Consider the following 14,936-nt stretch of genomic DNA (forward strand, 5'->3'; position numbering starts at 1 on the left):
AACAGCGAAATATACCTGAAGTATCAATTACAGTTTTGATTATAATTTTTCTGATTCTATTTTCTAAGTTTTATTTCTATTTCATCACATTTCAGAGGCAAATCCTGTATTGTAGCTGCACTAATAACAGCCTACAAAAAATAATCGACAAAACAATGATTTATTATTATAGATCAAAATACGACTTTTTGCAGGGGGGTAAATCAAAAGCTGACCAGTAGTATATGAACTAATGTACATCACATAAATGTGCCAAAATAATACGCAATATTCTGAATTAATTCTGCATAATGAGTACTTTTACTATATGGAGTTTCTCATAAGAGTTTTTGACCAAAATGTATCACCCTCACAATAAAAACACATGAAACATTTTAGCCACCCCAAACATTTACAGTTCATATGTATTTAATAGTAACAAAATAACACTGACATATAACATTAATATCAAATGAACGGTGGACATTTACAACAGTTCCTGAGTTGTTACACAAATCATTGACACTACTGTGTGATAACACTGACAGGTCAACACTGCAGATACACACTGAACTGTAAATACTGTACTTTTTTTTTTTATTGCCGTATTTATAGTAAGGTATGGAGTGTAATGTATGAAAAGTAAAAGATCATAAAATGTGTAGATTTATGTACATTAAATACTGAGTCAAAACTGGACAATATGTCCAATACTCACCAAATAATTAGTTAAGCACAGAAGGTCACTTATACACAGAAACAGCACTCTAAAAATCATACTTCACCACCTGTATTGTACATATTGACTTTGCAGCATAATGGCATACATTGTTCAGGGGTTATTCAGTTCTCGTACATACTTGTTATCATCTGTAACTATAATAAAGGCTGATAAATTGTGCCATATGAATGTGAGCTCATCAGCCTTTTACAGTCTATTTAATGCTATATACAAAAGCAGGGTTCTACTCCTCTCCACATGAAATAAACGAAAAACATGTTTATCCTGTGAATAATGTAAAGAAGTTTCGTAAAACAACTTCAGTGTATTAGGTAAAAAGTTTCAGCATTACAAAAGAGGATTTGTCCAAAAAACTGTGAAGGAACACCAGTGCTAAATACAGTATGTCTTAATTTATGTTTTGTATGCATGTGTCAGAAATGCCACAGCTTTGAAATGGTTTTATTTCCTAACATAATGATCAGTGGACTCGCTCAGCCCAGTTTGTGTAAGTGGGTGCTTGATCCTTGAAGAGAAAGGTTAATAATGAAAAGTAGGACAACACTCCTATAAAAAATATTTATTCATGGATTACAGGGACACTTTGGGCAATCGCCCTTCCTCAGCATGCAAACTAGCAGCAATGCTTTACCCAAACACAGGGGAGGTATGTGCTTAGAGAATGGATTGTAAATATCATCAACCTTAATTTTACCAGTAAAAAGATGTGCATAACCTGGGGCTACAGGAGAACCCATTGCTGTGCCATGACATTGTAAATAAAAATAATTTCAAATAGGAAATAGTTCTTGGTAATATTTCATTAATTAAGTCAAGTAAAAAGTCAGTAGGAGGATGTAAAATACCCCTTTGATTTTACACCATGATAGTTATCATCATTCATATCAAAGAAGAAGATTGCTTTGCTGAGGACAAGTGTCTGGGCAATACATGAATATTTATTTTATAACAGAAATATGTTGAAAAATAAGTAAAAATATAAAAAACTACATGAACTGATAAAATTCAATGCTTCAAATGGAAATTAATACTAACAGCAGAGACTAAAATGCTGTTACATTATAAAAACCATGAAACAGTGCCACAAAATAACTTTGGCAAGTTGGTTGATCTGATTTTGATGTGCATCAGAGAATAATGTGCCATGTTACATCCTAAGTTCACCATCTGACTCACTTTTTTGCCTTGGTTCCATCATATCTGCGCTTTCAGCTATCAAATGATGAATGAAGACTTGTGGCGAAAATGGCCCTGTGAAGACAGAAAATAAAATATTTGTACATACAGAACTCACTACTTCAGCTTTTTTGTCCATAGTAAATAAGACATGCAATAAATGCCGTGTACGTCACGTCACGGCATTTTTGTTTACCTCATCTGCATCACCATAGTCAACACCATCATTCCGTGCTGGCCAGTTGTAGCTGAAATAAATTAAGAAGTATGCAATAAAATTCAAATACCACGGTGTAGTGTAGATTTATAAACAGATTGTATTGTCTGTTTTCTTTATAAGTGCTCTAGATTATGCTTACTTATTTTCACTGTGACCTTTTTTATGGAAGCACCCACGTCTAAGGTAATGACAAATACAAGCAGCCAAACAGACAAATATGAGGACTGAACCAAAGATCTTGAGAAGAATCCCAAGGATGTCGACATCATCTGCAGGAAGACACAGAGAAGATATCTTAACAGAGTTAAGTGGCCTGAGAGGTATTAATGCCTATGATTTTGCCTTACACAAATAAAACTTGAGTGTCCACAAACATAATTTTAATTGTTGTAAGAAATTGCTTCACAATTTTGCAAACAGGTTTTGAAAACTCTGCACAAGAATGCATGTTACTCACAGACTTCCATCATTTGTGAGGGACACTGTGCGTGTCCTGCATCATTTTTTGCTTGGCAGTAGTACTCCCCTGCATCCTCCTTCCTCACCCTTCGAAACTTCTGAGGAGACATTTTTTAGAAATGGTTCAGAGCAATGACAGCTGCACTGTCAACAAAAATGCTGAAGGACACCTCCCTGTGGATAAATCACTCTTCTCTGACACTGACTGTCTTTAGTTATCCTGTAGCATTTTATGATGTGGACTTGAAATGTGTTTAGTAACATGGTTAAACTTGTAAGATTTTACCCAGTTATCATCTCATAGGAATAAACACATCATCCTCCTTTTGTATGCCAGTTTTTAGTTTATCTTCCTCATTTGCTATCCTTACACACAAGGATTACTCCTATCATCAGTCATGTGGAGCTGCCATTGAGTATCCTTGATATGATAGAACTCCATCCACAAACAGAACAGTCAGCTACTTCCTCTCTGTTTGACTAGGACAGGTCGCAGGAAGAAAAGAGTTTGAGCTAAGACAATGAAAACTATAATGAACAGGTAATAAATGAGCCAATGACAGACAAGATTATACCCATTTTTCTTACCAGGCCTCCAGTATCAGGGTTGATGCTGTATGAAGAGTTGAAGAACTTGGGACTGTTTTTGGGGTCCTGAGGAAGCTCCTCATTGTTGTGGAACCAGCGGTACTGAGGAGCAGGAAACCCCTCGTTCTCCAGACATCGCAGCTCGGTTGATGTTCCCACCGTGACCGACTCTGGGACACTGCACCGTGGTACAACAGGTTTCACTGCACACAGACACAGACTCACATCAGCTTCCTGCAGGTGGCAGCACATTTACAATGTCAGGCAACTACTGATTGATCTACTGTCCCTTGTTTTCATGTATTTGATTAATCACTCAATGTTAAATTATAAATGAATACAGACGACAATAATTATAGAAAGAAATAGTCCAACATTTTAGGAAATATATTTATTTGTTTTCTTTTGCAGTTAGATAAGAAGATTAATATTACCCGTCTATAACAAGATTGGTAGTAATCTTCCAAAATGTCAAACTATTACTTTAAAATTTGCCTCACAACCGCCAAACCATAAAACATTTTTCGACAGTAATGCAGAAACAAAAAAGCAATTAAAGGTTAGATTTTTGCAATGCAGTATAATTTTCTGTCCTTGTTAACCCGCAAGAATGTAAATCAGCATGAGCTATGAGCAGTCATGGAGCCATTTGTGATGTGGTATCACAGAAAAGTACCCGCTCCCCATACCTCTTACTGCAAGACTAATAAGTATCTCATCAAAGTCCCTTTGATCATCGATGGCGGCCACCTCGCAGCGGTACTCCGCGGTGTCTGACCGGGTGGTGTTGAAGATCAGAATGTTGGCTGGCTCTCTGAGCTGTGCTCTGTGCTCCAAGTCCCCTTTTGAGACAGACAAAAAAAAAAAAAAACCCTCACACTTTACAAATGCTCATTCAAATACACAGCATGACTACAGTTTAAAAACAGAATTCACTGCCAAGTTCTTTCAAGGTACTATTCATTCAGCTAAGACTTGAGACTTTGCTTTGAAATGCTGTGGTCTACTGATTGCCAGGCTTTTCAAAAAGACAAGAGTTTTCAAGCAATTTACCTGCTATCTTGTTTTGAAAATACACATAACTGGGGACACCGTTTTTAATCTTTTTCCATTCAATCCTTGGGTTGTTTGTTGAGATGGACTCTATTAGACAGGTCAGTTCGATGGCTGTAAAAGAAACAGAATGCATGAGAGCAAAAAGAATGGGAACCTACATCAGGAAAAGAAAAGCCACTTTGGCTAAATAGGTTAGAGTGTTTCTCCAGCAACTTACGCTCAAACTCATTTGCCCACACAAGCTTGTCTGTGGTTCTGAGGATTACCCCGAGTGATGATGGAATGTGGCCTGTGGAGGGAAAAAAGTAAGAAAGACACTTAACGCTGAGTAACCCTGATGGCACAAACAAGCTTTTTCATTAGCAGACAGTATCAGCTGGGCATGCTGCCTAATAAACAGGGGATTAGGGTGATAAATATAGAAACCAAGAGAGTGGGAGAACCTTAAAATTTGATTTAGAGTATATATATCTTGTTAATTACTTCTAATTTCTGTTTAAAAAGACTAACAACTGTGGCCAATGTGTAAGTTGTAGATTTTTATGACCTTTTGTACTGTACAATGTAGGGTTTTTGACATAATCTGACTCCTAAGAGGAAATATGACTTCAGTTTTTGATTGGCTTCATTTACAGAGGTTAATTGTATAATAACTTGGCTGAATATTAATCATCCTAATAGGGAGCAGCTTCTGAACGTTACATTGCTGCAATAAAAATATTAATACAGTGGTGTGGTGGTGAGACATTTTTTATTGTTTTGGCTTTGCTCCAACATGCTGCATATGAAAGAAAGCTCTGACTGGGCTTGAAGTGCTGACTTTCAACTTGTCTGCTTTTTGTTAGAGAGTGTTAACATGCATACTGGAGAGCCAGTGCAGGAAGCTTTTTAAACATACCACACAGTCCCTCCAGCTTTTGGACAATGCAGCAGGATAATAACAATAAGCTTATAAATACAATAACAGAATTTAAGGCACAATGGCCCTGTCAAATCCCTGAATCCAGTCTTTATGCTAAGCTAAAATATACATAATATATAGCTTCCTATTTAAACATCACATCTAACTATTCCCAGAGTGTGTCAAACAACCCCATCCATCCATCATCTACCACTTATCCTGGAACATCCAGGGTCATGGTGGGCTGGAGCCAATCCCAGCTGATGTTGAGTGAGAGGCAGGGTCCATCCTCGACAGATTTAGTCACCAATAAACCTTACCCTGACCTGAATGTGTGTGGACTGTGGAAGGAAGCCAGAGTACCCAGAGAAAACCACACAGAAGGCCCAAAAAATGTATTTCTTAATAACAGTAAAAAGACAAAAAGCAGCTGAATCTTAGATTGATAAGGCGCAATATAAATTTCTGTATGTTAATCCATAAGAATCTAAATCTAGATGTACCATAAGTCTTAGCCAGTATTTCAACCAGTCTGTTATGTGATATCCCAACAGCATAACAATAACCACGCATACAAAGCAAAAACAGAGTTTTTTGGTGCAAAGTCAATTAATTGCAGTTACTGGAGACCAAGACTGAAAGCAAAAAGTAGGATTCCAATACTGCAGCACAGCCAGACCTATACAAAGTACTGTAAATGACTCATAGCCTTCAGTCAGTTATAAACAAGACATTTGCTAATTGTTTATGTTGCACATTATACACGAGTGTTTTATGACCTTTATGCTGAAAAGTAAAGATATTGTGGTGCAGGAGCTACAAAAGGCACCGTGGATAACCATGCTTGATTTCTTTCAAACACAAATGTGACGTTAAGATTATGAGCATCTGCATCAATAGGTCAGCAGATTGCACTAGTGTGGGTGACGATATGCCTCTGAGGAATAGCTGGATTTGGCAAATGATGTGTCATCCTTTAGAGCAGGGTGTTCTTTTCACTAACAAATCATTTCACTATTTCATTCTGTGTGTTATTTGATGAAAAAAAATATGTGTTTGGTGACAGGATATGCAATTTATCCACTTAGATATAAAACGTTTTTTGCCAAACTACTTAAAATTTGATACTAATTTACACTCTGGTTTACTGAGTAAACCATTTAATAAAATCCCTAAAAAAAACAAAACAAATGGGAAGCACAGAAATCATTTAGAGAAGTGGGGAATCTGCTTGAATCTGAAGCATGGTTAATCAACCATCTTGGTTTCCCTGTGGCACAAACAACACATGAGATATACTTATTTGAAGTTCCTTGCTTGAGTGAACTCCTTAAAGCAATCAGTGTTATTTTGTAAATGCCAGATTTTAATGGCAAAAGGCATAACTCTCAAGTTTAGTCAAAATGGGGCCAGGACAATGCCAACTTAAGTGGAAAATGAGAGAGTGTGGAGGGGGTTGGGGGTGTCTACAAAAACAAATTACGAAAATGTGAAACTTACAATTTCAAATGTACATATTATTTCCACAATGTGTCTAATTTAAGATGCTAGGAATAAATAAGCATGCTTCAACCTGCCACTGGCACCCTATACTCAACCTATTGTTTCTGTGGCACTTCCAAATGGAATAATTGCTGGGTACACATTCTACCAATAGCACCCATGCTGATTAATGAAGGCATTCTAGTCATTCTGTTCAATGAAGGCATAAAGAAGACAATAATAATCATGTGAGCAGGCTCCGAATAAAGCAAAAACATCCCCTTCTCTATGCCCCAGGCATTCTGGCTAAAATCAGAGGTATTTATTTAAGGCAGCCTTGTTAGTGCATGAGTGAGCCTGAGATGTACAGTATGACTGGGAGCCAAGGGGAGCCAGCATATAGCATAGCATATAGCATAGCATATAGCTGATGCTGAGCACTGAAAATGATGAAAACATGGGTACCGCCAAAGCATCCGGTCATATAAGCACAGCTGGGGACACTGATGAGATTTGACTCCCAGGTCTCAGCTTCCGTCTCTGTTGCTGACTTTCCCACCCTGTACATCAACAGCTATTTTTATCCCAGCTGTGACTGGACATCCTGAGAGACACAAGGCGAGTTCATCCAAAAAAACGCTCCCTCGGCATATGCATGTACTATGTCCTCTGGCTCAAAACCACTACTCTTTGAACCATTTCTTCTATGGGTGGAGGACAAAGTCGAAAGGATTTTTTTCTCAGGAATAAAATCAAAATTACATCTCTTCCAAATACTAGCCATTAAATAAAGTCTATGATACAAATCACATCACAAAATAAACAATAAATATACAGATCAGCTCTCATCATTTCTCATCATTTGTTTGGATTATAACACAAATGATTCATGAAACTAAGCCTTGTTGGAGTCCATTTGTTTTTGTAAAACACTGATAAAGGGTCCTTAGAGGCCTGTTCTGCATTTTGTCCAACCCACACTGTGTCTTTATTAGTTCCAGTAGGCACAATGCAGACATGAGTCTTTTTAAAGGTTTTCCTCACCTCTATACCCAAACAAAATTAAATGTAGGTCATGGGAAAGAACAGTCAATTAACAAAACAATGTCTAACTAATTATTAATACAGGCTTATACTCAAAGCATTCATTCAACAATGTTTGGTCCCCTGACAACACAATGTGTTGGCTGATGAGAGGCTGAAGAGAAGACAATATTTTTTGAATTATGAAAATAATCTTGCTGGAGAGCAAACACAGGCTCATTTTTAATCCCTCTGTTATTGTAATGCAGAGACAAAGTAGGTCTATGGTCTGTTCGGAGAGAAACGTGCGCTTAAATAGCCACATTCTACAATCCTCTTATGTGCTAAATATGAAAACAACCTCCCATCCCCATCTCTGCAACAAAGGTTGTTGATCCAATGAATCTATAAAAAGCTTTTTTCCCAGACATTCCAGTGCAGTGGCAGCAAATATGCTGAAGGCAGAGTTAGCTGCAAGGAACATGGAGAAGAGTGCAGACCAAGGACCACTGGGATTCACAGCATACTGAAATGACTATGTAATAACAACTAATTACTCCAGCAGATTAGACTGAGATGATCATGTTATCATAAAAACTCAAGGGAAATGTAAGAAATGGACACAAACTGTAATCTTGCCCTTGAGTTTTTTTAAGGGCATGTATTGACACAGGACCACCCTACACTGCAGGATCCCAGATTGAATAAACACTGGGAGATAATGGACTGTACCTCCACTGGGTTTAACCTCTGCGGTCCCACTGTCCCGCTGATGCACCAGACTGCACAAATCATTAATAAAACATACTAAGACTGCACATAACAGGCATATGAAATTTCCACAAAGTAGCAACAACATTTTCATATGTATGCCATCAAGAGTCTACAGTTCACTCAGCGTAAACTAGAGCTGCAACAATTAGTCAGTGATTTGAGAGATACTACATTAATAATTTGAGTCTTTCTTAAAACAAAAATATGAATTCACTGGTTCTAGCTTGTCACATGCAACGAGTAAACCGAGTATCTTTCCTTTCTCAGTGGGAAATTATAACACATATTTTTAAATACAGTTAATAAATCACAAAAATAATCTGCAGACTAATTAATAACGTTTGGTAGTTGCAAACATCATCATTTTAATTAAGAACAGAGGTTGATAAAAGTAGTTTCTGGCTATATGGCTTTACATGAGCTTCTGAACTTCAAAGCTACTTAAAAGGAACATTTAATGAAACTGCATGTTAAGGGATTAGCACCATTTTACTCCAAAGTCAAAACTGGAATAAGGCAAAAAAAAAAAAAAAAAAACATTAATTTTGTCTTAATATAAATCAAATCATTCCACTTTATGTGTCCTAATTATATGAAGGGTGAATTAAGGAACGCAAATTATGATTCATATTCATTATTCAAACCTAGAGGCAGTCTAAAACTTTGGGGTTAAATTAACTATTAACATTAGTCTAAAAGGGTGCATTTTTAATATTTCACTGGGTTTTACACATGAGCTGCATCCAGCAATTGCATCAGCGATAAGATCAGATCTGTTTCAGAACCACAAAAGAGCAAACAGGCTAATAAATGTAAGCTTTGGCTGTCAGCCGCTTAGCCATTTGATTCACACTTGCAGAAAACCTGGGTCAGAGGTCCAATGCTTACTGATGCAATCTGCCATTTGGACGTGACCAACTCCTCCCCCAGTTGCCCCCCTCAGCAGCAGCAGGGTGACCGCACAGCAAACCAGGGGTGGACGCAACATATCTCCCGGCCTCAGCTAACACTTATCCACCCAAAGCTCCAGCTGTTTTAGGAGCAGGGATGATGAGCATGTCATCTCACCACGGCTGACAGTACATTTTCAGCTGATGCCCTCGACCTGAATACCTCACTAATAACACAACACAACTCATCAATCATCATGTGATCACAAAAGGTCACTGTCTCAAATCCACCATTTGGATTGGATTCAAGCCGGACAGCCAAATGTCATTTGAACTGTTCAGAATAACTCAACGCAGAGCTGAAACGAAACAGCTTTGGTGTTTTTCTCTGTTACTGTATATCATAGTATTATAAACTGAAACCCTTACCCTTACCCTTTGTATTGACTTTCTAACATTTATAACCACAGGCTTGTCAGCTTATTGGAGGGGTCTCGCTACACAATATAAGTGTCATGCTGAAGGAAAATTTTACACATCCTGGAAAACATAACTGGATGACCAACCTGGCAAAGTGGGTAACTTACCGATTGCCCAAGACAGCTGGATGATTAATTCATGATTAACTAGTTATCTAGCTAACTAGATCATTTTTCTAACTAGTCATTTTTTCAAGCAAAACCAGTGCAACAATGCCAAATATTCTGACTGCAGCCTCTCAAATTACCAGCTTTATACATCTTTGGCATACATCACTGTAAACCTGAAAATATCCTCAGGTATTGAAACTTTAGGTCTAACAAGAAAGTTGTGATGAGCACCTCTCATGTTTATGATTAGCAGAAAAATAATTCGATTAGCAGACAATGGAAGTTTGGCATTACAAAAGGAGTAAATGTAGGAGATGGGAATTTTTTAAAAATCTAAATGGTTAATTAATGGTCAAAATTGACAGCTAACTTTCTAATCTAGTAATCGGCTAATTAACAAATTGGTTTTGGGGGGCCCAGGGAAAATAAAGAAACTGTAATAAAACCTTTGGAGGTTAATCTGTCCCTGCTTGGCAACCCAAACCTTGATGTTATTGATGCTTGTAACCTAATCTAAAGGGGAATTAAAAAAAAAAAAAAAAGATTTAATAGCCATTAATAAATCTATTTAAATTTAAAGGATTTCAGCAGGGTGTTTTAAAACATATGTGGCTGTAGTGCTGCATAGACAAACACACACACAGCAGAAGCATCTAATCTGTCATGCTCTCGCAGGCCTGTGAGTTGTGACTGGAGGACTGGTAGGACATGTCTCCCACCATGTTTTGTGGTTGCTTTGTTTTCATTCTGGAAATTTCCTCAGAGTTACAAACAAACACATAGTAACGTCGAGGCTCGGGCAGGCTAAATGTAATAAACAGTGCTGTGAATGGGGTTTGCGAGCAAGCGGCGTTCACACGGGCTCCAACGCTAAAAGGTGAAGGATGCTCTTACAACTAAAAATCGCCATTAATCAGGTCTGATTCGCACAACAGCAACTTTAACGTTAACGTCCACGGAAAAAAACCCTGACATCAAAACAACGCAACACATAAAGAAAAATGCTTTCTCTCTCTCTCTCTCTCTCTCTCTGTTTTTTTAACAAGTCTCAACGTGTTCATATCACACTCCCGTCTGCTCTTCCGTTAGCACTCACCGCTCCGGTCCAGCTGTGATGAACTGACTTGCAGAAGCGTTTAGAGAATAGCGCTGCGGAAAATAACTTACCTAGGCTGGTGTAAAGAACCAAACACGCTATGAGTCGCGCTATCGCCATCTTGCAGCCTCTCATTTATCTGTCACAGTTGCACACACTCAGCACCTCTGAGAGGTCTGAGGATGGGGGCAGGCTGACTGCTGGATGTTGCCATCGACGAGTTTCCATAGCTACAAGGGATGGACGGCTGCGCCCTCAACGATGTCTGACAGGCGATAGGTGGCGCCAAATACGACACACACACACTCTCTCACACACACACACACACACACGCACACACACAGTGGACGTATGTTGATTTAGGAAAGTGTGGTCTGGCACCCTCTAGTGTCTGCATTTTTCTGTAGGAGTTTAAAGGGTCATACTGTCATCAAGTCAGTTTTCATTTCAATATCACAAATTTGTCCCAGGGGGGTTTACAGTCTGTGCATACACACAACAGCCTGTGTCATTAGGTCCTTGAATGTGATAAAGGACAACAAGACCACAAGGAAGAAGAAGATCATTACAAATATCCTCCACTAGATTTATTTTATTGCTTTACTTATCTGGTACTTTCACATATTATTCATGTTTAATAAGCTTATATTTTAAAAAAAACCACATAATTGCAACCAGTTCTTACCAACCTTTTTTAGGTTTTGACTTCTTAAAAGAAAAATCCTCTGTCAAGCTGTGCTCCAGTCAGCACTGTCACCTATTAAGCAAGGAGGTTCTGGTTCGAATACTGCTGGATCCTGAGACCTTTTCATATGGTTCTTGCATGTTCTGCCCATCTGGAGTGGCTTTTCTCTGGGTACTCCAGATTTCTTCCACTGTCCAAAGACATGCATGTTGGGGTTAGGCTAATTTGTATTCTAAATTACCCATAGGTGTACGTGAGTGTGTTTTTGTCTCTATGTGTTGATAGACTAGGGATATGTCCAGGCTGTACCCTGCTTCTTGCCTACTGTTAGCTGGGATTGGCTCAAAGTGCCCTGTATAAAAAGATGTAAGGGGAACATGAAAAATCCACATGAAATGTCTCAGGGTCAAATAGCATGTTTGGTTAAGTATTTGTTGGAGTTTGGTAGGCATGTAGGTCTAATGTGACTGAAACTGTGAGAATGTGTTCTAACTATCTATCGATCTATCTATCTGGCTGGCTGTGGCAAAAGGTTGTTTGCCTTTAAGACTATACTGAGGGTTTAAGGGACACTAATAATCGTGACAAGGGCATCGGGGCGGAAGATGGACGCCAACAGACAGGAAATGCCTGTACATCATTGGGCCAATGTGCTTTATGATCTCTACAATCACCATCACTTTTTGCGTCGCACCAATATTTATCCTACACCTACAGTCTACTCCAAACAAATTTACCAAGGCATCATAAAACCCCTGATGATGCAAATTTAAAAATTAGAGGGAAATATATACAGAACATTAAAATATATATATTGAGCTTTGCACATAAAGAGCAATGTACTCTGCATGGAGGCCTTTACTGCTGGCACCACAGGGACCCCTTTTTATGTCATTTTTAAGTTGTATATATTTTCATTGCTTAGATAGATGTAAAAGCTACTATATGATGAAGCTGCTGGGAATCCTAAAAGTAAACAGCAGGGGGCAGTACAAAACCACACATCAAGCATTATATTAAACAAAGGGATTGATTAGTATGGTAATATTATAGGTACTCATTTTACTCCACAGAAACACTTTTATTAAGAGCATTTATACCCTTAAAAATGGACCATTTTTAGTCAGAGAAAGCATACTATGTTACAGCAAGTTAAACCCTCAGACTGTTCCGAATTACTCGAAGTGGCACCCTCTTATTAGGACCCCCTGCTCTAACCACTCAAATATAAAAAAAGACAAAAATAGGAATACCAATAGTTTTTAGAGAATAGATTAATGGAGCTTTTTTCAAGGATATTGAATATGTATGCATCATAACAGAGTACATGTTGTTTGAAGATACTATTAATATCTCCTGTTGGAAAGTGAGTCAAATGACTACAAAGGGATGCAAAATAACCACAAAGAGACTCAAAATGAACACAGCGAGCCACAAAATGACCACAGAGGTACAAAACAACTACAAAGAGAAATAAAACCACCATTACAACACACAAAACACCACAAGGAGATGCCAAATGACTTGAACACACAATACAAGCACAAAGAAATGTGAAAAAATTACACATAGATGCAACGGGGGGCGAGGAGGGGGCTGTTGACTCAAACCATCCACTTTTACAGGAAATGATGATTTTTCAGCATGTTTATACTCAACGATGTCAAGCTGCATCTTTTTCTGAGCCAAATCAGTGACACTAACACTGAACGACAGTGAGTCACATTATACAGGTGTTGCTTATTGGCACCTTCAATTCCTTCTGATGTGTAGCTGTCATACAAGGTGGTGACTGTTTGTGCCTCCATTTATCGTCCACACCGTCAATGTATATCTTTCACAATATGATAAACGTACTGCTGTTGTGGTTGGATGTTAATAACCACTTGTCTATTCAGTCTCAAACCCACGGGTCCTGTTCCTGCAAGCTTGGCAGACAGGTCTAACACCAACCAAGCTATATTTAAGGTAGTGAAGAAAGCACAGGATATTAAAACAAATCAGCCTGCAATATTAAGCAAAATCTACAATGAAATGAAATTTCTGATTACGTGAAAGATGACTAGCACACTTATACAAAGGTTCTGCAGGTTGAATAAACTAAAGATACAAGATGTCAAAAATAAAACTCACAAACAAGTGGGAATTTTCAAAAAGATGATTGTTTTGATTAAATATTTAACTGGTGCAGTTCCTTCAGTACACACAGCTGTTCTACCATCAGCAGCAGCTTCTTGCACCGCTGCCAGTCGCAGAGCCAACTCAACAAAAACTGTGCAATTTAAATCTTATTTTTTAACACTTAATAATTTCCAAATATGTCAACATAATGATTTAAATCACAATAAGCACATGTGCTAAGTATTTGTTGTTCTAAGGCAGTAGCTATCTTGTACAATCCTCCATCTGATAGCTGTATTTGCTAGTTCTCTCCTGGATATCCTTATTCAGCGATTCAATTTTTTGCTGATTACCACTATTTCTTCTAATCCTCGTCTGTTTCTAATTTCTTTGACACCTCACAGGCTCATAATTAAAAGGCAATGGTCTGTTTTATGTGTGTGAATATGGCTTTCCAACCTTTCAGTGTCAAAAACAGCATACTGATCTATATTTCCTATTGTTAAACTTGACCTATTGGCTTCATTCCCTTTTGTGATGCAATTCTACCTCTCTTTTACAAAAAACACTCTAAATGTTAGAATAGTGTATATACAGATTTTTTTTTTAAAACCAGTCTCTACATTATTTTTTTTATGTGTTGCTAACCTGCAACACTTTTATGAAGCATATCAGGACCTCTTATAATGAACTTATTTTCATTATATTCACAATATCAGCTAATATGCTGATCATTTTCTAAGCTTTATTCACATTTACAATTTTACAACCTAAAAAATAAATCTCATATTACTGCTGTTGTAAAACACATATGTGGATATAGGTTAATACACAGGTTGGATAGATAACAGCACTCCAAGTCTTAAGTGATTCAAAGAAATGGTAATGTGTACTATATATGACCGTCATAGTTTCTTTGATGGATATTCTTATCTCTACCTTATGTGTGTCAAAAACCTGCTCTTTGAAGATTCCCATAGAAGTCCCACCCCCCTTCTTGCAGCTTATTAGTGTGCTTGTAAAGCACTAGGTTTTTTTCTTCTCCTAATATTTCTCCACTAACTCCTTAATTTTAATTTCTTTAAGTTATAGTCCGTATTTCAACTTAAAAATAATGCGTTATCAGATACGTGGGTTATTTTTGGTATATTGCA

At 37.7% G+C, this 14,936-nt stretch overlaps 1 protein-coding gene across 2 annotated transcripts; it reads right to left on the reverse strand.

Annotated features, from left to right (window-relative positions):
* Positions 1-465: 465 nt before the first annotated feature.
* Positions 466-11,189, reverse strand: jam3a (junctional adhesion molecule 3a). 2 transcript variants are annotated; one of them, XM_026294709.1, is made up of 9 exons: positions 11,048-11,189; positions 4,438-4,509; positions 4,218-4,331; positions 3,854-4,006; positions 3,165-3,367; positions 2,575-2,671; positions 2,257-2,386; positions 2,094-2,145; positions 466-1,972 (listed from the first exon to the last, which is right to left on the reverse strand). In XM_026294709.1, the coding sequence occupies exons 1-9, from the start codon at positions 11,109-11,111 to the stop codon at positions 1,937-1,939; spliced, it is 921 nt and encodes a 306-aa protein (XP_026150494.1). In that variant the 5' UTR covers positions 11,112-11,189; the 3' UTR covers positions 466-1,936. The 2 variants fall into 2 exon arrangements, with proteins under 2 accessions (XP_026150494.1, XP_026150490.1); XM_026294705.1 differs by having other exon boundaries at positions 2,575-2,674.
* Positions 11,190-14,936: the final 3,747 nt, after the last annotated feature.

The sequence above is a fragment of the Mastacembelus armatus genome, chromosome 13, assembly GCF_900324485.2.
Source record: "Mastacembelus armatus chromosome 13, fMasArm1.2, whole genome shotgun sequence".
Classification (NCBI taxonomy): domain Eukaryota; kingdom Metazoa; phylum Chordata; class Actinopteri; order Synbranchiformes; family Mastacembelidae; genus Mastacembelus; species Mastacembelus armatus.